At 48.5% G+C, this 22,500-nt stretch overlaps 2 protein-coding genes across 3 annotated transcripts in view; one reads left to right on the forward strand and one right to left on the reverse strand.

Moving 5' to 3' along the window:
* The window catches only part of LOC308167182 (histone-lysine N-methyltransferase PRDM9-like), a 4,900-nt gene extending 2,126 nt beyond the window's left edge, over positions 1–2,774 (forward strand). For both annotated transcript variants that reach the window (XM_080541559.1, XM_080541560.1), the window contains 3 exons: positions 79–146; positions 302–495; positions 747–2,774. In XM_080541559.1, the coding sequence (XP_080397685.1) occupies positions 79–146; positions 302–495; positions 747–2,443 (1,959 nt within the window). In that variant the 3' untranslated portion in view covers positions 2,444–2,774. The remainder of the gene's footprint in view (positions 1–78; positions 147–301; positions 496–746) is intronic.
* Positions 2,775–4,643: 1,869 nt separating this feature from the next.
* The window catches only part of LOC308168058 (neurabin-2-like), a gene marked incomplete at both ends in the record, with an annotated part of 29,508 nt that continues 11,651 nt past the window's right edge, over positions 4,644–22,500 (reverse strand). Inside the window, 9 exons of the mRNA XM_080542534.1 lie at positions 4,644–4,694; positions 5,246–5,342; positions 6,626–6,855; positions 7,444–7,497; positions 7,719–7,871; positions 10,486–10,618; positions 13,051–13,155; positions 14,100–14,220; positions 18,010–18,142. Coding sequence (XP_080398660.1) covers positions 4,644–4,694; positions 5,246–5,342; positions 6,626–6,855; positions 7,444–7,497; positions 7,719–7,871; positions 10,486–10,618; positions 13,051–13,155; positions 14,100–14,220; positions 18,010–18,142 — 1,077 coding nt within the window. The remainder of the gene's footprint in view (positions 4,695–5,245; positions 5,343–6,625; positions 6,856–7,443; positions 7,498–7,718; positions 7,872–10,485; positions 10,619–13,050; positions 13,156–14,099; positions 14,221–18,009; positions 18,143–22,500) is intronic.

Raw genomic sequence — 22,500 nt, forward strand, 5'->3', positions numbered from 1 at the left:
ATGCTGTGTTTCTGCAGTGTGAAGGTTCTGCAGCGGACACGTAGCGGCGTGGTGTTCATTTTCACCGTCTGTTTTCAGGTCTGCAACAGGAAGGGCGAGTATGAGTACATTGATGCGGCGCGAGACACTCACTCCAACTGGATGAGGTAAGCAGGGATCTCCTGGGTTACCATGGTTATCCGTCTATCTGTTATGGAGTACTTAGACATACTGTAACTCTTTCTCTCACTTTTTCTCTCTTTCTCTCCTTCTCTGTCTCTCTCTCTCTCTGTCTCTCTCTCTCTCTCCCTCTCTCTCTCAGGTATGTTAATTGTGCTCGTAATGAAGAAGAGAAGAATCTGATGGCGGTCCATTACAAGGGGATTGTTCTGTACCGCTGCAGTCGTGCTATCCAGCCAGGAGATGAGCTCATGCTGTGGCCCAGCAGCAAGTTTATCAGCCAGCTCAGTGATGCCGGCGGGAACCAAATCTGGTTCAGGAAGTGCACCGCTACAGGTACCTGTCATTCTGCTGTTGATTTAGGATGTTGCTTTAGGATGTTGCTTTGGTACTGAGCATCTAATACAGTACTAGGGATGTACTATAGAGAATACAACTTATTTGTATTGTGTTGTTTAATGTAAAACATAAAAAATAATGTCAAGTTATTGAGTGATATTTGTGAGCTATTAAACATCTTTTCTGGCCTGTTAATATTGTTCCCCTCTCCCCCCCCCTCTCTCTCTCTCTCTCTCTCCCTGTTTTAGCGAAGAGCTGGGATACATTCTCTCTCCCTCTCTCTCTCCCTCTCTCTCTCTCAGAGAAGAGCTGGGGTACATCCTCTCAGGTCTTCCTCTGCCCTCATTGCCAGCTGACCTTCACCACAGAGTCCTACCTCCACAGACACACGGAGCTCTCACACCCTCCGGACGGGTCTGAATCCCCTCCTGAACCCGAGGACCGGCTCCCCGCTCAAGGTGACATGGAGCAGTCCCCACCAGCCTCCCTGGAGAAGACGGGAGAGGAGGCCAAGAGATGCCCTCAGTGTGGGAAGACGTTTGCGACTGTTATCGCCGCGAGGAAACACAAGCAAAGGGTCCACTTCAACGTAAAACCCTACTGCTGCAGTCAGTGCAGGAGGTGTTTCAGTCAGTCCTCTGATCTGCTGAGGCATCAGCGAGTTCACCAGAAGAAGATGAAGTGGAAGGGTGTCGTGAGGCTCCGTATCCATCACCAGACGGCCGCCGCACCAGCAGAGGGGCCCTCCGACAGCCCTCAGGAACCTGATCCACCCTACAGTGCTCTGCCGACAGTCACCCAGACCACAGGGCCCAGCCAGAGACCTCCCTCTCAGAGACTGAGGAATATCAGGAAGAGGTCCTCCGTAATCTCTGTCAAAAAAACAAAAAAAGCAAAGCTCCCCAAACAAGAGCAGCCTGGCACCAGGAAGAATGCACAGGGGAGCGAGGGGAGCTTTGACGAATCAGAAGCTTTGGACACCCACACCACCTGTGTACAGGCGGAGGGGCTTACAGAGGAGGGTCTGCACAGGTGCGGGGAGTGTAAGGGAATGTTCCTCAGAGAGGAACTGGAAGCCCACGGGTGCATTCCGACTAGCGAGGGGCCGCACATTTGCTCGAGTTGCGGGGCGAACTTCAAACGGTACGGTAACCTGAAGAGGCACGAGCGGGTCGCGCACGCCAAGGAGCTGCCTCACTGCTGCGCCCAGTGTGGGCGGGCCTTCGGCAAGGCTTCCGCCCTGAAACGCCACCAGGACATCGAAGCGTGCAAGAACGTCCTGTTGACCTCGGAGATGTTCCCGTGCTCGCACTGCCAGTTCTCGTTCACTCTGAAGAGCTTCCTCCGCAAGCACATGAAGAGACACCACCCGGAGGAGTTCGGCTCTCTGCTGGGGTCCGACCTGGCCTTCTTTCAGCCGGACGAAATAGACGAGGCCGGAGCAGGGCCTCACAACTGCGCCGAGTGTGGGAGGAGATACACCTCTTTCAAAGGCTTCAAAACCCACGAGTGCCTGAAGGGGGGGAAGATGTTCCTGTGCACCGACTGCGGGAAGAGTTTCAAGTGGTACCGGAACCTTCAGCAACATCAGAAGGTCCACACGGGAGAGAAACCCTTCCCCTGCCCTCACTGCGACAAGAGCTTCTCTCACTCGGGCCAGCTGAACGTCCACATGAGAACACACACGGGGGAGAAGCCCTACCTCTGCACCCAGTGTGGCGAGAGTTTCCGTCAGTCCGGAGACCTTAAACGTCACGAGAGGAAGCACACAGGGGTGAGACCGTGCCTGTGTCTGGAGTGTGGGAAGAGCTTCAGCCGCCCACAGAGTCTCAAAGCCCACCAGATGATTCACAGCGGGGAGAAACTGTATAAATGCACACAATGTGGGAAGAGCTTCGCCAGAAGTTGGCACCTTAAGAGCCATCATCGGAAAATGCACTCGTAGGTCCGATTGGATAGTTGCGCTGTTGAGTTTTGCTGAATTGCGTTTCTCTTGCAAATTTCGCCATAGCAGACTTCCATTCAGAGCTGGATTTCTTCTTTTATTTAGTATTTCTTAAGGGCGACATGTATTGAAAGCACTAAAATAAGGCCAGATGCAAGTTGCTAATCCTTTGTTTTGTTTTGTTTATCTTCCCTTTTGAGAGTTTTGTTTTGGTTCCAAGGAAACATGACTAATGACCCATTACTTCATGTTCTATGTTCTGAAGGTGAGGATTGAGACAATGTGCATTTTGTTATGTCCTCCAATGAATCAATCATTCTGTTCATATATCTTTCTTCAATTTAAAATTGTCAATGGAACATACTCGGCTTTCCAATGCTGGAAATAAAACAAGACTAAAGCAACACTGTTCACCATTTATTCCACGAAACATATAATGCAAAGCATGTGCTCTGTACAAGCCTAGAATCTTATGAAAATACTCAAAACATGCCCATGACTTTTCTTCAATCGATAACTAACATTATCTTCATAGAGTTACCCAGGTCTTACCCACCCGACACTCAACAAACACCCAATTGTCTCATCACTCTTGCATTTTTTCTGTTACCAGTTATTCCATCCCACAGCTCATATACAGCATCCGCCATATTATAAACATTGAACATAACTAAAATATTTCGCTCTTATCTTAACTATACAAACATACTTGTATTAAGAGTTGACAGACACAAATAGGCTTGGTAAGGATCACTCAAAATGCCAAAGTGTCCCACTTTCTCCCACGCTTCTCCTGAAGTACATGCTCTCTTCTCGTGCACTCTCTCCCTGCACGGGATTCTAATGGGCTCTTCTGGCAGCCCAGTCCCATCCAAACCCATGTGGGGGGGCGTACATGGCCTCAGGACAAGGGTGTCAGGAAAATGGGACACGGCACAAAAACTGCGCGAAGCGAAGTGAATTCCTGGCAGTGGTTGCAGTGGTGCTACACAGAGAGGAATGTCGAGCTCAGCTGCTGGTGTGAGTTGTTTTGATTCCACCCGTCAAAAGTCCAGTTGTGTGTCCCGATGCTCTCTCTCCATCATCAGTAGTTCTCGTTGTCCATCTGCCGTCAGTGTTTCACGCAACACCCGTGACAACATCCACAATTCAGAATACAAATAAGGTCCGACTTGTTCAGTCACGGTTGTGTGTGGCACAGCAGTTGCGGGAGGCTTTTAAGTCCTCTAGTCCTTTTTGTAAGTGAGTTACTTAAATAATAAAAAGGGATTTGTAACTGAAACCTAGTTTGCTCTCTTTACTTAATCCCATCCATTGGTGTTAATGGGCGAAAGGAGCTCAGTTGACTAACAAAATACACTCACTGTACAGTTTCCCTCTGAAAGGGAGGCAGCAGTCGGTTCTGGAGTGTGGAAGTGACACAGGTTGGGGATATTGGGTCTGAGTAAAGGTTGAAGATGATATCTCTTGATCCTTTTCTATTCTATTCCAGTGAAGTACCAATGTGTTGACGTCTCCCCTTCAGTGTACTATACACCTCCGCCACATCATCCTCCTCCTCCTCACATAAGTCATACATCAATCCTTAACTTCATTAGTTTATATGTTAAATGTTATACATATATTAATAAAAATATATACAAACCAAACTTTGTTTGATAAAACACATACAGTATCACTTCTGTACATCCCCCCCCCACCCTCCCCCTGTCCCCGAAAAAAGAAAGTCTTCACAAAACATGAAGAAGAATGAAAAGGAATTTGTTCTGGCGATTGATATCAAAAGCCAGTTTTTTTCTAATTCCCACAAAACACACTATTTGTGACCAAAATGGTCGAATACTGAACACCGGAAAGAATTAGGAACAGCACACTTAGAGCTCCACGTTAATACCTGTCGGTATTTTTGTATTGTTAATAAAATCCTTGATAAAACTGTTAGACAAACCAGTAGCCGTTGGCAGTTTTTTCTCCCCAGTTAGGGAATGTGTTAACAAAAACATGGTTAAAAGGGTTATTCAGGTAAAGAGATAGTAGGCAGCAGTACACCGGCCTGAGGATACACAAAGGTGACCAGAAACCAAGCTAGTTTTTAGACAAGAAATACCCTGGGTCCACTGCAAGTACAATATAACACTATCCTCTCTCACACACCTCCTCGACTTCTGCTTTCAGAGACTCTTACAGGGAGAAAAGGCTTTTATAAAGGTTCAGATTTCAGCTCCTCCACCCTGCACTCCAGATCAGCTACCTGATGAGGAAAAAGAAGAAGAGAGGTTGTTGTTATGGTTACATATTGTAAAGTGTATTAAACTCGGAAAAAACGATTTTCTCAATCTCATAGTTTCACAGACATCCACACTTTGTTATTCATTCGGTTTGCACCAAGAATCTTTGGCACAGACACACAAACATAATGTAGAAGGTGGGTACACTACTCACTCTCAATGTCTGGTAATGCTTTATTTCACAGCCCACCAATTACCATGTATTTACCAAGTTTACTCCTAACTAATCACCAGAAAGTACAAATTATCTCTCTGTCCCTCTCTCTATATATACATATAATAACAGCACATAAATACCACCAGTGGTCATGTCAAATAAAGTCTTGCCACTACTGTTTTTGCACATTGTACATAATACTGTACATATTGTATTAACCATTGCCCTTACTCAGTACATTATCTACTGCATACATCTTACTGTACATGTACATGTACACTTCATCATCTCCTCTACCTGTTCATGACTCTCCATCATCTCCTCTACCTGTTCCTGTCTCTTCATCATCTCCTCTACCTGTTCATGCAGCTGTCCTGACTCCTCCCTCAGGGACGCCTCCGCTCCGTCCTCCTGTGCACAGCGCTGCGTCTCCTTCTTCAGGTACTCGATCTCCCTGGACAGGACAGGACAGGACAGGAGGGGACAGGACAGGACAGGACAGGACAGGACAGGACAGGACAGGACAGGACAGGACAGGGTCAGGACAGGACAGGACAGGTCAGGACAGGTCAGGACAGGACAGGACAGGACAGGGAAAGGACAGGACAGGACAGGGTCAGGACAGGACAGGACAGGGTCAGGACAGGACAGGGTCAGGACAGGGTCAGGACAGGACAGGACAGGACAGGACAGGAGGGGACAGGACAGGACAGGGTCAGGACAGGACAGGACAGGACAGGACAGGACAGGACAGGGTCAGGACAGGACAGGACAGGACAGGAGGGGACAGGACAGGACAGGACAGGGTCAGGACAGGACAGGACAGGACAGGACAGGGTCAGGACAGGACAGGGCAGGGCAGGGCAGGACAGGACAGGACAGGGTCAGGACAGGGAAAGGACAGGACAGGACAGGACAGGAGGGGACAGGACAGGACAGGACAGGACAGGACAGGACAGGGTCAGGACAGGGAAAGGACAGGACAGGACAGGACAGGACAGGACAGGACGGGACAGGACAGGACAGGACAGGACAGGGACAGGGCCAGGACAGGGAAAGGACAGGACAGGACAGGACAGGGACAGGACAGGACAGGACAGGGTCAGGACAGGGTCAGGACAGGACAGGACAGGACAGGACAGGACAGGAGAGGACAGGACAGGACAGGAGAGGACAGGACAGGACAGGACAGGACAGGTCAGGTCAGGACAGGACAGGACAGGACAGGACAGGACAGGGTCAGGACAGGACAGGTCAGGACAGGGTCAGGACAGGACAGGTCAGGACAGGACAGGACAGGACAGGGTCAGGACAGGGAAAGGACAGGTCAGGACAGGGTCAGGACAGGACAGGTCAGGACAGGGAAAGGACAGGACAGGACAGAACAAGGTCAGGACAGGGAAAGGACAGGACAGGACAGGGAAAGGACAGGACAGGACAGGGCAGGACAGGACCACATTGGACAGGACAGAACAGGAACGGACAGGAAGAGAGTCACGGTCATGGTCACGCATTTGTTTGGCCTTGCTGTACTTGACTACAAACCCCAGAACCCCCTTCATTCAGTCATCCACGCTCACTACAAACCCCACAATCTCACAACCTCATCTTTACTTCTGCTGGTACTCCTTGATGAGCCTCTTAGCCTTGCTGTACTTCACTACAAATCCCAGAACCCCCCCCCCCTCCACCGCCCCCATTAATGATCACTACAAACCCCACAATCCCCCCACTTACTTCTGCTGGTACTCCTTGATGAGTCTCTTGGCCTTGCTGTACTTGCGCTCCAGGGTCTGGTACTGGGCCTGGGTCTCCTTCAGGTGCTCGTCCACGGCCTGACACAGGCTCTGGGCCTCCATCCAGTAGCCCTCCAGCTTCTCCATGCGCTCCTTGTTCTCCTGCAGCGTCTGCTCCAGCTGGGCCTTGTCCAGACGCCAGCGCTGCTTGTCCTGCTCCGCATGGTTCAGCTGGTCGTCGTGTACCGGAGGAGGAGGAGGGTACGGTCACACACACACACACACACACACACACACACACACACACGCACGCACACGCACACAGACAGACAGGCAGGCAGCCAGCCAGACAAGCACACAGACAGACACGCACACAGACAGACAGGCAGACAGACAGACAGACAGACAGACAGACACGCACACACACACACGCACAAGGCACACACGCACACAGACAGACAGACAGACAGACAGACAGACAGGCCAACATAGACAGACACACACACACACACACACACACACACACACACAACGCACAAGCCAGGCAGACAGACAGGCACACAGACAGACACGCACACACACAACACACACACACAACACACACACACACACACACACACACACACACACACACACACACACAGACAGACAGGCAGGCAGACAGACAGACAGACACACAGACAGACAGACAGACCGACCGACAGACACACACAGACAGATGAGAGTAACCATGAAGACCCATATTGTGAGACCACATACTGTATTAGAAGCCATTTTGTACAGTAATTTATTTAGTCTTAAAGAGTTCAGAGCCTCTACCTTTCTCTTCAGCTGCTGGATCTCTGCTTGTGTCACCTGATGCTTAATCTGCAGCTGAGGACAGAGGTGTTCACATGTTAAAAACCCATCAGGACTACGATAAACAGTAACAGTGACAGTGAGTGTGTATGTGGGTGTGTGTGTGTGTGTGTGAGAGAGTGTGAGAGAGTGTGTGTCTGTCTGTATGTGTGTGTGTGTGTGTGTGTGTGTGTGCGTGCGTGTGTGTGTGTGTGTGTGTGTGTGTGTGTGTGTGTGTGTGTGTGTGTATCCCTCACCTCCCTGTACTTGTGGGCCAGCTTCTCAGGGTCCGTCTCCAGGGGCGATATGTCCTCGCTCTCCGCCAGGTCAAACACCTCGATGGCGCTGGGATACGAGGGGCTGACCTCCTCTTCATCATCCTCCTCCTCATCAGTGCCATACTCACCACCCTGTAGAAGAGAGGGGAGGGGAGCGATAGAAGGAGGAGGAGGAGGAGGAGAAGAAAAAGAAAAGAAGAAGAAGAATAAGAAAAAGAAGAAGAAGGAGGAGGAGGAGGAGGAGGAGGAGGAGGAGGAGAAGAAGAAGAAGAAGAAGAAGAAGAAGAAGAAGAAGAAGAAGTAGTAGAGAGGTTAGATACACTGGGGTTTTCACAACCCTGTCAGGTCTAAAGAGGATCAAAGTGGCATGTCACAGTTCCCTCATCCATGACTGTGAGACTGATGGTGACAGGGTGTCATTGTGCTCCTCTGTGGCTCAGCGATATTTAAATGACTAGCCTATTATTATCATCATTGTACTGTAGCACATTTAGTTGATATTACACAGATCAGCCACTAGATGGCGTAAGATAACAGGTCAAGGACAGTAGCCACTCATTACGTTCCCCAGACAGAGGAGAAACACAGCAGACCTCCACCATCAGACACTTCTTTCTTCTTTCTTCCCCATGCAGTTCATTACAGGTCCCTAACGGTCGGCAGCCATGTTGGATTGGTAGATGCTAAGTGGGATCCCTGGGAAGACTCTCCTTTAACCCAAACCTAACCTAACCCTAACCATAACCATAACCCTAACCATAACCATAACCATAACCTAACCTTAACCCTAACCCTAAACATAACCTAACCATAACCATAACCTAACCTTAACCCTAACCCTAAACATAACCTAACCGTAACCATAACCATAATCTAACCCTAACCCTAAACATAACATAACCATAACCATAACCATAATCTAACCCTAAACATAACCATAACCATAACCATAATCTAACCCTAACCCTAAACATAACCTAACCATAACCATAACCTTAACCCTTACCCTAAACATAACCTAACCATAACCATAACCATAACCTAACCTTAACCCTAAACATAACCTAACCCTAACCTTAACGCTAACCTAACCCTAACCGTAACCATAACCTAAACCGTTTTAAATCTCAATTTCATTGGGGTGACGTCAGAGTCAGGGCTTTCCCAACGACCCCAGTTAGCAGTTACCATATAGGGTCACAATGACCCCAGTTAGCAGTTACCATGTAATGACCCCAGTTAGCAGTTACCATGTAATGACCCCAGTTAGCAGTTACCATGTAATGACCCCAGTTAGCAGTTACCATGTAATGACCCCAGTTAGCAGTTACCATGTAGGGTCACAATGACCCCAGTTAGCAGTTACCATGTAATGACCCCAGTTAGCAGTTACCATGTAATGACCCCAGTTAGCAGTTACCATGTTGGGTCACAATGACCCCAGTTAGCAGTTACCATGTAGGGTCACAATGACCCCAGTTAGCAGTTACCATGTAGGGTCACTAACAGACAGGACCATAGATTCCTCATTGTTTCCATGCCGATGAACCATGTGACCGGGCAGTGAGCCGGGGTCTGGCTGGGTAGTTCCAGTTGGCAGACAGTAAACAGACCAGACTCTCTGGTCTAAATCTGCACCACAACAACTGAATCAGGGACACAAACCAAATCACCAGAGAGACGCGCAGATTATTAATCTGGAGTAGGACGTCCTGGGAGGGCACAGTTTGATTTATCCTTTTCTGCCCTCGTTCTCCGGACGGAGATTATCAGCGAACTGAACACGCGATAGTGCTGAACACGAACACACATGCACACACACACGCACATGAGCACACACGCGCGCACACACACACAAGTGCACACACACATGTGCATGCACACGCACGCAAACACACATACGCGCCGCACACACACACACACACACACACACAAACACACACAAAAGCACACACACCGCACGCACACACACACACACACACGCACACACACACACACACACACACACACACACACGCGCATACACACACATGCAAACACACACACACACTTAAGTTTAGGTACACTCTGTCAAATATGTGACTGGCACACAGATCTTAATCCTTATGCTAGATGGAAGGTAGAAAGGATACTTTATGAACATAAAAAAGCTTTGCACAATACAACGTTTTATTGATTAATATCTCAATATCTCAGTATCAATATCTCAGTGACTCATCAATGTTATTATTGATCCTCATGCACTCATGGAGTGTCACTGGCTACTAGTGTGTGTGTGTGTGTGTGTGTGTGTGTGTGTGTGTGTGTGTGTGTAGTGTTCCAAGGTCCTCACCTCCTAGTCATCCATGTACTGGTTGTGTGCGGGTGCATGTGCGTGTGTGTGTGTGTGTGTGTGTGTGTGTGCGTGTGTGTGTGTGTAGTGTTCCTCACCTCCTGCTCGTCCATGTACTGGTTGTGTGTGTGTGCGTGTGCGCGTGCGTGCGTGTGTGTGTGTAGTGTTCCTCACCTCCTGGTCGTCCATGTACTGGTTGTGTGTGTGTTTGTGTGTGTGTGTGTGTGTGTGTAGTGTTCCTCACCTCCTGCTCGTCCATGTACTGGTTGTGTGTGTGTGTGTGCGTGTGTGTGTGTGTGTGCGTGTGTGCGTGTGTGTGTGTGTGTGTGTGCGTGTGTGTGTGCGTGTGTGCGTGTGTGTGTGTGTGTGTGTGTGTGTGTGTGCGTGTGTGTGAGTGTGTGTAGTGTTCCTCACCTCCTGGTCGTCCATGTACTGGTTGTATCTCTGCTCCATCATCTCCCTCTGCCAGCGCTCCTGCTCCAGGGTCTGCTGGATCAGCTGGGCCACCTCACTCTGCTCCCCCGGCTTCTCTCGACCAATCAGGAACCTGCACACACATGTTTTGCCATTTAGTAGACGCCTTTAATCCAGAGCAACTTCCCATTACGAATTACAGGGACAATCCCCCTGGCGTAACTGAGGGCTAAGTGCCTTACTCCAGGGCACACTAGTGGTGGTGTGGTTCAGGCAGGATTTGAACTCACAACCTTCCGATCAACACTCCAACTCATTATCCACTTAGACCACCCACTACCCAACTGTTTTACAATGACATAATGGAATATGCTTTTTGATTGGTCAGGAGGACCAGTGGAGGCTGGTGCTGGTGGAGAGAGAGACATCAAAAGGTCCTGAGATGGATGAATAGTTCGCTATGTACTTCCTCATTACGATGCCTTCATTGAAACGAAGCCCGTCCTCCGCCAGCCTCCCTTGATAACAGCTGGTGGCTTCCTGTTTTGACTATATAAAGAGAACCGCTTAGCAGCAGCGAGACTGACTCACTGTTCTCATGAATCTGTTGGGTCTTAAAATAAAGTCGGTCCATTTCAAGTGTTATTAGAACCCTTGTCTGGAACGGAGGAATCATCGCTCAGTAATGAAATATGAAATATCACTCCGAGGTCAGTTATTAACGGCCACGGCGGCCTTTCAATTTTCCCCGACGCTGACGGCTAATTAAATGTTTTGTAAACACACACTTCCTTCCTCTCCCCGTCTGTTTGCTTGATTGACATGTTCATGAATAGCCGCCGTCCGCCTCGGCACCTCCCCGTGTCTTGGCAGATCTATAATGCATGAGACGCCTCTGAAGAGAGCTGCCATCTCTTGACATGCCACACAACAGAAGCAATTACCCCCCCGCCCCAACCCCTCAAACCCCAACCCCCTAGCCTAGCGTAGCCTAGCCCTTGGGCCAAAAATGAATGGTGTTGATCCTAGCCCCTAGCGTAGCGTAGCGCTGACCGCTAGCCCCTGCATTATGAATAAGCTGCCTGAGCTAGGAAAACAAAAGAGAGCGTGGGGAGCAGTCGACTCCACCGCACCAGAGCCCTGCTCAGGTTCAGACAGGTACAGACTCCTGGTGCAGGCTGGGAATGGCATCATCATAATAACAATAACAATCATAATCATAATCATAATCATAATTAATAAGCTTTGTTTATATAGCACCTTTCATACATAAGAATGCAGCTCAAAGTGTTGTACAATACAGCGCAAAAGAAAGAAAAAGGGTCAGATTCTAAACAAAAACAACGGAAACATAATTGGTCAATACAATAAAAGCAGCAAAAAAAAAATCTGCATCACTCAACCCAGCATGCTTGACGCGGTCTAACCAAATCCTTCAGGATAAAATAATTAATTATATGAATGAAGAAAAAACAACACTCACTATAAGCTTTCAAAAAAGTACTTTCCCCCCTCCCCCTTCATACAGCTACAGACTCTTCAAGGAATCGAATGTGGAATTTCAGCTGTCTGGGGGTTTTCTGGAGCAACTAGGAAGTGTTGAATCTTCCGGGGGCTCATTATCTCTTAGCCGCTCATAGACTCTCGTGGCTCAGTTAGTGGAGCACGGCGCTAACGACTCTTAAGATTGTGGATTGGATTCCCGCTGGGACCCTATATACTGAAAAATGTATTGCACTCACTGGCAATGTAAGTCGCTTTGGATACAAGCAGCAGCTAAATTATCCCGGCGTTTCTAAATGATAGCTCAGATACCTCCCTGCTGTGTTTGTGACCATCATCCCTGTGTTTTTCTCTGTCCTTACAGAAGGCTCCTCAAATTAGGTATCTCAGCTCCTTCTCGCCCCTCTTCTCTTGCTCTGTAGTTAGCTAACATCTCCCAGAGGAAGCGTTTGTCATCCTGAAGGCTGTAATCACCAGCATATTTGACTTGTGATCTCTGGTGTTGATCTACAGCGGTGCGGGTAGGAAGTGGTCATTTGTTGTCAGTTTGGCATCCGAAGCTGCTGTTGGGTGGCTGCTATGGAAACCACCTCGACGGACTACAGTAACGGGCGTAACGTTGAAGTATATAGAGAGGAAGAGACTACGAATGAGACTCCAGCAACACAGCACAGATACATAAGCCAAGTAGAGAAGGAGGTAGAGCCGCCATCTAATGATCGCAAGGTTGGCAGATCGGCGGTTCGAGCCCCGGCTAGCCACATGTCGAAGTGTCCTTGGGCAAGACACCGAACCCTAAATTGCTCCCAGTGAGCGGGCCGGCGACTTGCATGGTGGCTTGCCGCCATTGGTGTGTGAATGTGTGTGTGAATGGGTGAATGAGAGGCCGTTGTAAAGCGCTTTGGATAAAGGCGCTATATAAGTGCAGTCCATTTACCGTTCAAGTTAAGGGTGTGTGTGTGTGTGTGGGCTAAAAAAAGGTAAACAGTAAAACAGGAAATAGATAACTGAGGCCTCTTGTCTATGTGACAGGGTGTTGCGTCCTAAAGCGTCCCCCCTCACCTGACAGTGCCTGTGGTGTTCCTGAGGACGGTGGCCGCGAAGGTCTGGGTGACGCCCACCAGGCTGGTCCCGTCCACCTCCACGATGAGGTCATTCACCTGGATCCTGGGGGGGGCAGACAGACAGACAGCAGTGCAGGAAACACGGATCAGTACCTCAGTCTTAAACCTGACTCAGAACCTTTCAGTCTTAAACCTGACTCAGTACCTCTGTATTGATTTTAAATTGACCTGACCGTTTTTAAAGCACTAAATGGACTGGCCCCCCTCTACCTCTCTGAGCTCCTGCACCGCCACACCCCTCCTCCAGATCCCTCTGATCAGCAGATCAGCTGCTGGTGGTGGTGCCCAGAACCAGGCTGAAAACCAGGGGAGACAGAGCCTTTGCGGCTGCTGCACCTAAACTTTGGAACAGCCTCCCCCTCCACGTACGGGCCACTCAGACCCTGGAGATTTTTTAATCCCTCCTAAACACACACCTGTTTTCCCTAGCCTTCCCCCCCACCTAGCTATCGGTCCCTGGCTTTTTTTTATTTTATAGTTTTTATTGTAGGTCCCTGGCTTTTATTGTTTTATTGTTTTTAGTCCTTTTATCTTTACCATATCTTGTATTGCATTTTATTGTCTTATTTTTTTCCTGCATTTTATCTATTTTACAACTGTGAAGCATTTTGGTTCAGCACTGCTGTATGTAAACATGCTATATAAATAAAGCTGACTTGACTTGACTTGACTCAGTACCTCTCAGTCTTAAACCTGACTAAGTACCTCTCAGTCTTGAACCTGACTAAGTACCTCTCAGTCTTAAACCTGAGATCAGTACCTCTCAGTCTTAAACCAGAGAGCCCTAGCTTAGTCATTCAGTCAAATAGTCCACAAATAGATAAGACAGGACGCCTGTCCTCCCTCTCTATTGCTAAACTGTCCAAACATCCGACTTGTCTGAAAAAAGCACAAACAAATACAAAAAGTGGGTTCGAAATTCCACTCTCCACACTTTAAATCCAAAAAATCTAAACAACCAGAGATTTCTCTGTGCTTTTCCGGTACCTGCCATCCCTGTGTGCTGCCCCGGCGTCGGTGACGGTCTTGACGAAGATGCCTAGTTTCTCCAGGCCCATGTCGGCCCCCGCCCCCATCCCGATGATGCTGATCCCCAGACCGTCTCCGTCTGACGAGAGAAGGGGTGGAATAGAAAGGAAAATATATTCATTTATTATAGTTGTCAAGTATATATATATATAGAGAGAGAGATATATACAGTGGGTTCGGAAAGTATTCAGACCCCCATTTGCTAAAATCAATAATTTCATTTTTTTCCTCGTTCATGCACACACAGCACCCAATATTGTCAGAAAAACACAGACATGTAGACATTTTTGCAGATTTATTACAAAATAAACACTGAAATATCACATGGCCATAAGTATTCAGACCCTTTGCTGTGACACTGTATATTTAACTCAGGTGCTGTCCAATAGGCTAGGTGCACGATCTCACTACTTCCTGAAAGGCAGCTGGTATGAACATATCCTGTCTCACTCTATTGGTTTAATTGATTAATCAGCTGTGCACTGTGTGTTCCAATGGTTTACCGCACAGCTGATTAATCAATTAAACCAATAGAGTGAGACAGGATATGTTCATACCAGTTGCCTTTCAGGAAGTAGTGAGATCGTGCACCTAGCCTATTCTTCTGATCATCCTTGAGATGGGCCTACCTTCCTTGGAGTCCAGCTGTGCTTAATTATATTGATTGGACTTGATTGGGAAAAGCATACACCTGTCAATAGAAGACCTTACAGCTCACAGTGTAAAGTCAGAGCAAATGAGAATCATGAGGTCGAAGGAACTGACTGAAGAGCTGAGAGACAGAATTGTGGCAAGGCACAGATCTGGCCAAGGCTACAAAAATGTATATGTTGCACTTAAGGTTCCTAAGAGCACAGTGGCCTCCATAATCCTTAAATGGAAGAAGTTTGGGACGACCAGGACTCTTCCTCGAACTGGCCGTCCGGCCAAACTGAGCATCCGGGGGAGAAGAGCCTTGGTGAGAGAGGTAAAGAAGAACCCAAAGATCACTCTGGCTGAGCTCCAGAGATGCAGCGGGGAGATGGGACAAAGTTCTAGAAAGACAACCATCTCTGCAGCCCTCCACCAGTCGGGGCTTTATGGCAGAGTGGCCCGACGGAAGCCTCTCCTCAGTGCAAAACACATGAAAGCCTGCATCGAGTTTGCCAAAAAACACCTGAAGGACTCCCAGACTCTGAGAAATAAAATTCTCTGGTCTGATGAGACCAAAATCGAACTTTTTGGTCTTAATTCTAAGCGGTATGTGTGGAGAACACCTGGCATTGCTCATCACCTGCCTAATACCATCCCTACAGTGAATCATGGTGGTGGCAGCATCAGGCTGTGGGGGTGTTTTTCAGCTGCAGGGACAGGACGACTGGTTGCAATTGAAGGAAAGATGAATGCAGTACATTGATATCCTGGACAAAAACCTTTTCCAGAGTGTTCACGACCTCAGAATGGGCTGGAGGTTCACCTTCCAACAAGACAATGATCCCAAGCACACAGCTAAAATAACGAAAGAGTGGTTTCAGAGCAACTCTGTGAATGTTCTTGAATAGCCGAGCCAGAGTCCTGACTTAAATCCAATTGAGCATCTCTGGAGAGACCTGAAGATGGCTGTCCACCAACGTTCACCATCCAACCTGACAGAACTGGAGAGGATCTGCAAGGAGGAATGGCAAAAGATCCCCAAATCCAGGTGTGAAAAACTTGTTGGATTATTCCCAAGAAGACTCGTGGCTGTATTGGCTCAAAAAGGTGCTTCTACTCAATACTGAGCAAAGGGTCTGAATACTTATGGCCATGTGATATTTCAGTGTTTATTTTGTAATAAATCTGCAAAAATGTCTGTGTTTTTCTGACAATATTGGGTGCTGTGTGTGCATGAACGAGGAAAGAAATGAAATTAATTGATTTTAGCAAATGGCTGCAATATGACAAAGAGTGAAAAATGTAAGGGGGTCTGAATACTTTCCGAACCCACTGTATGTGTGTGTGGTCCTCTGTGGCTCAGTTGGTAGAGCATGGCGCTAACAACGCTTAGGTTGTGGGTTTGATTCCTGCTGGGACCATATATACTGAAATGTACGCACTCACTGCATTGTAAGTCGCTTTGGATAAAAGCGTCAGCTAAATGGCGTATATATTTATATATATTAGGGACAGTGAGTTGGGAGTCGGGACTGGTGATTCTGGGAACACCACCACTAGTGTGCCCTTGAGTAAGGCACTTAGCCCTCAGTTACTCCAGGGAGACTGTCCCTGTCATCTCTAATTGTAAGTGGCATTGGATGAAAGCGTCTGCTAAATGTACGAAGGAAATGTAAAATATATTTTAAAATGGATTTTATCCGCATTAATGTTGAAAAATGAATTGAAACAAAGACAATGGGGAATTGATTGAGTGATGGAATTCTCTCTGGGGACGAGGGATAGCTGGACAGATGGGGCGGACAGATGGATGGATGGAGGGATGAAAGGAGCAAATGAGATGCTGATTGGAGGGTATTGATTGGTCAAACAGAATGGAGATCAAGGTCTCACCTACCCTGCATTCATTAAATGTTCTAACTAGAGGTGCAGTCTAACAGCTGACTCCTACAGCAGCACATATCCTGGGGGTCAGTTTAACTCCTGAAAGCTTTATGGCCCCTACGATCTAAGCACTGAAACGGCACTGCAGGCTATGAAAAAAAGATGGTGCGGTGAAGTCATCCATAGTGCACTGAAAGCTTTGGAGAAATCCTTAACCCAGACCTCTTTCATGAATGTTTCACAGAGAAGATGAGTATCCTGCTTATTCCATTATTGATGTCGTATTTCTACTGCAATGCCAATGCCTAATTGAACCTGTACCCAATCATTTGACTCCTTGTATCCGTACATTGATGTAATAAAAGCAGTTGTGATTCTGGCGAGGGCACTTTAAGGCTGAGTAGCAGTTGTGACGTCTGGGGGGGTTTCAGTCTGGGGGGGTTTCAGTCTGGGGGGGTTTCAGTCTGGGGGGGTTTCACGCAGGATTTAATCGACGGATGTTTTGACTGTTATGCTAATTTGTGAGAAAAAACCCCTCTGATAGTCTCATTAGGAACCAAATGTATTTTTAGCTCTGTTTTTATTTATTTATTTGAAGTGCATTTTTTTAAGCGCGGCTCGTGGAAAGTGTTGGAGCAGGTTCGCAGAAAGGTTAGGCTTAATCCTTCGAAAATTATCTTTCATTATCATTTCTCTTTTGTTTATTCTATTTCTCTTTTGTTTATTTATATGCTACCACTCCCTTGTACCATTCCCTGAAGAAATAATAATTAAAAAATTATCACAAAAAATAAAAATAAAAATAGCGGCTCGGTCAAAGCCCTACAACAGTGGCCTGGGGTGGTCCAGTGGTCTAGCACCGCGGTCTACAGTACACACATGCCCATGTCGGCATTGGGTTCGAATCTGGCCCATGCCCTCTCTCCTTACTTTCTTGTCTGTTTTTCACTATCTTATCCAATAAAATGAAAAATATGAGTGGGACTGCACCACTCATATTAAAAAGAAAAAAGAAAAAGAAAAGCCCTACAACAATGTGATTTTGAATCCTACGGTTAAACCGTAAATTGCGGTTTTATTTGGGGACGGTTCAGCGGTCCTAGCCTAACCTAGGTTTAGCGGTCCTGGCCTCACCTAGGTTCAGCGGTCCTAGCCTAACCTAGGTTCAGCGGTCCTAGCCTCACCTTTAACGGTCCTAACCTCACCTTTAACGGTCCTAGCCTAACCTAGGTTTAACGGTCCTAGCCTAACCTAGGTTTAACGGTCCTAGCCTAACCTAGGTTTAACGGTCCTAGCCTCACCTAGGTTCAGCGGTCCTAGCCTAACCTAGGTTCAGCGGTCCTAGCCTAACCTTTCTCCAGCTCCACAGGGAACAGCTCCAGCCGCTCCACCCTCTTCTCCAGCTCGTACTCCGCCGAGGCGGCCATGGGGTCCACGTCCTCGTTGCGGCGGTCGTAGTCCTCGTTGGGATACGTGGTGAACACCTGGACAGACACGGACACACGGACAAAACAAAATGGCGGGATTCAGACAGAGAGAACTCGTTATGTCATGTCAGGTGACAGAAGGGACTGTAGTCATGACAGACAGTCACGGAATTGCAAAGGTGTGTCAAATATGTTTCATAAGCCCCTGTGTGTGTGTATGTACACAGCAAGGGAGGCTGGTGGAGGTAGAAATCAGAGGCTCACATCATTCCATTTCATGCATTACAATGAGCCAGTCCTCCAATTTCTACCTCCCACCAGCCTCCACTGGGAGACAGCGTTTCTACAGTGTAAGGATGAATCAACGTGACTAGATCTAATCTTTAAGGAGGGGGGGGGGGGGGGGGGGAATGGAAACAGAATTAGCGAGCGACATTTAGAATTAATTTCAACACGTCTCATCGGATCAACTCAGCTTGCTTCCGAATCCCAATTCTCTATTCTCTCCCCCCCTCCCCCCCCCCCCTCTCTCTCCCTCCCTTTCCCTCCCTCCCTCTGCCCTGTCGCTTAGTACATGGAGACAGAGGGCCTTACAGGTAAGGCTTACCGTACGTAGCTCAGAGGGCCTTACTGAGGGACCGTACGTAGCTCTACATATAGAGGAGAGAGAGGGTCTACAGGCCTCTCTACTGAGGTACTGTATGTAGCTCTACATATAGAGGAGACAGAGGGTCTACAAGTACAAGTAGCAGCACATTTGAGAGCTGCATTTGCTTCAACCACCATATCTGCATCCAAATAGAAGAACAAGACAGAGAGCTCACACCAGAACTACAGTGTTATCGTCAGGGCAAAAGTCAGACTGCTATCTATATAAACATGTTTTCCGTAGTGCATTTGTTCTAGGCCTTGGTAGGGTGAAACGACAGCTTGAGGCCTGTCTGGTATCATAGATATGTCTACAGAGGGTCCGTACGCAGCTCTACATATAGAGATACGGGGGGGGGGGCTACAGCTCTACATATAGAGGAGACGGGGGGGGCTACAGCTCTACATATAGAGGAGACAGGGGGCTACAGTTCTACATATAGAGGAGACGGGGGGGGCTACAGCTCTACATATAGAGGAGACGGGGGGGCTACAGCTCTACATATAGAGGAGACAGGGGGTCTACAGCTCTACATATAGAGGAGACGGGGGGCCTACAGCTCTACATATAGAGGAGACGGGGGGGGCTACAGCTCTACATATAGAGGAGACAGGGGGCCTACAGCTCTACATATAGAGGAGACGGGGGGCCTACAGCTCTACATATAGAGGAGACGGGGGGGGGCTACAGCTCTACATATAGAGGAGACGGGGGGCCTACAGCTCTACATATAGAGGAGACAGGGGGGCCTACAGCTCTACATATAGAGGAGACAGGGAGGGCTACAGCTCTACATATAGAGGAGACGGGGGGGCTACAGCTCTACATATAGAGGAGACGGGGGGCTACAGCTCTACATATAGAGGAGACAGGGGGGGCTACAGCTCTACATATAGAGGACACGGGGGGGCTACAGCTCTACATATAGAGGACACGGGGGGGCTACAGCTCTACATATAGAGGGCACGGGGGGGCTACAGCTCTACATATAGAGGAGACGGGGGGGGCTACAGTTCTACATATAGAGGAGACAGGGGGGGCTACAGCTCTACATATAGAGGAGACAGGGGGGGCTACAGCTCTACATATAGAGGAGACAGGGGGGCTACAGCTCTACATATAGAGGAGACGGGGGGGCTACAGCTCTACATATAGAGGAGACAGGGGGGCTACAGCTCTACATATAGAGGAGACAGGGGGGGCTACAGCTCTACATATAGAGGAGACGGGGGGGCTACAGCTCTACATATAGAGGAGACGGGGGGGCTACAGCTCTACATATAGAGGAGACGGGGGGGCTACAGCTCTACATATAGAGGAGACAGGGGGGGGCTACAGCTCTACATATAGAGGAGACGGGGGGGGCTACAGCTCTACATATAGAGGAGACAGGGGGGCTACAGCTCTACATATAGAGGAGACGGGGGGGCTACAGCTCTACATATAGAGGAGACAGGGGGGCTACAGCTCTACATATAGAGGAGACGGGGGGGGCTACAGCTCTACATATAGAGGAGACAGGGGGGGGGGCTACAGCTCTACATATAGAGGAGACAGGGGGGGGGGCTACAGCTCTACATATATAGATATGGAGACTAGTTGCAGAGGATGGTTGCAGAGCACTAGCTGAGGTTCCCACATTAGCAGAGCTAACCTCACCAACACGACAGTTTACATAACCACCATCTCCAGCATGCTAATGGAGGTCCCACTGCAGCTGCTACACTCCAACCACACACACACACACACGCACACGCGCGCGCACACACACACACACACGCACGCATGTTCATGTGCACGTGCACGTATACACACATACACGTGAAGGTGCACACGCACACACACACACACACACACACACACACACACACAGGCACAGGCACAGGCACGCGCACTTATACACACACACACATGAAGGTGCACACACACGCACACACACACAGATAAATACACACACACACACACACACACACACACACAGAGCGAGTGCCAACTTGGCTGAATTTTAAAAGCCTCTGCCCCTCTGTCTCTGGTGGTCCAGGTTGATTATGCATGCACCACCTCACATGTGCCCTGGCCCCTCTGCTAAGACGGGCTCTGTCTCACCCTCTCTCCTCCTCCTCTCCTCTCCTCTCCTCCTCCTCGTCTCCTCTCTCACATGTGCCATGGCCCTCTGCTACAGGACGGGCTCTGTGTCTCACCCTCTCTCCTCCTCCTCTCCTCTCCTCTCCTCCTCCTCTCCTACTCCTTTATCTCAGTCTTTCCCCTCCTCCTCTCCTCTCCCTCCATCAGTATTCCTGTATCAGTATATTGCATCCCCTCCACAGCTCAGCCCTATGCCCTCGCTACTTTTTACTCTTTATTCTGCTATCTGTTCTTGCACCTCTCCCTCTCTATCTCTCTGGTTTCTCTCTACGTACAGTTGGCCTATCGATAGCGGTGGTTTCTTGTCATGGTGTATTTGGTGTCTATGTATAACACCCGTGGGTCCTGTCTACGTGACTATTATATACTGTATATAACGCAGGCCAGTCGCATCTCTCTATGAGCGTGAACTGGGCTGTCTAGTCACCCGATTCTGTCTCCGTAGCAACCACGCAGTGAAGTGCCTGTCGGTTGTTTTTGCGTTGTTGTTGTTGTTGTTGTTGTTGTTGACACAGCCTTTACAATTCAACCAAGCTGTGCTTCTGAAGGAATATGAAGTCTATAAAGTCCTACACACACACACACACACACAGACACACCGACAGACACACGGACACACCCAAACGCACGTGCGCACACACACGCACACACACACACACACACACACACACACACACATAGGGAGACTGCCTATATCACAAAATCACTGAGGTGCTGCCGACCCATGTCACGGGTCGGGAGGTCTAATGGCGTCGGTGATTTAGGTTACCTTTGAAATTCAAGCAGATTAATATGGATTATATTTGGGCAGACAAAAGCAGGCTCTGCATGCACACTGAGCCCCGCATACCGCACCCCTGGTCCAAAGCACCCAATCATAGACGGGATACATCTGAATCGCATTTACAATTCACCCAATACACAACAGGCCAACCGGAATTCATCTCACGAACAGGAAAATCCCACAGCGTTTCCCATGAGGACGAGTCCATTTAAAAGCATTTCGTTTCCAATTCACTTTGTGCCACGGAGTGAATAAAAAAAAGACATCAAACTGACACCAACCCTGCAATGAACGTGCTCTGGACTGAGACCCTCTCTTCCCCTGGGTCAGCGTCCACATCAGCCAGGCCAGCATCATCCCCCGAGACTGACTGCCTGGCTGACTGACTGACTGACTGACTGATTGACTGGATGACTGGCTGACTGACTGACTGGATGACTGACTGACTGGATAACTGACTGGATGACTGACTGACTGGCTGACTGGCTGATTAGATGGCTGACTGACTGACTGACTGATTGACTGACTGACTGGATGACTGACTGACTGACTGACTGACTGGATAACTGACTGACTGACTGACTGACTGGCTGACTGACTGACTGGATAACTGACTGGATGACTGACTGACTGGCTGACTGGCTGATTAGATGGCTGACTGACTGACTGACTGATTGACTGACTGACTGGATGACTGACTGACTGACTGACTGACTGGATAACTGACTGACTGACTGACTGACTGGCTGGCTGACTGGCTCACTGACTGACTGACTGACTAAATGACTGACTGATTGACTGGCTGGCTGGCTGACTGGGTGACTGACTGGCTGACCA

The sequence above is a fragment of the Nansenia antarctica genome (genome assembly GCF_963989245.1).
Source record: "Nansenia antarctica genome assembly, chromosome: 11".
Classification (NCBI taxonomy): domain Eukaryota; kingdom Metazoa; phylum Chordata; class Actinopteri; order Argentiniformes; family Microstomatidae; genus Nansenia; species Nansenia antarctica.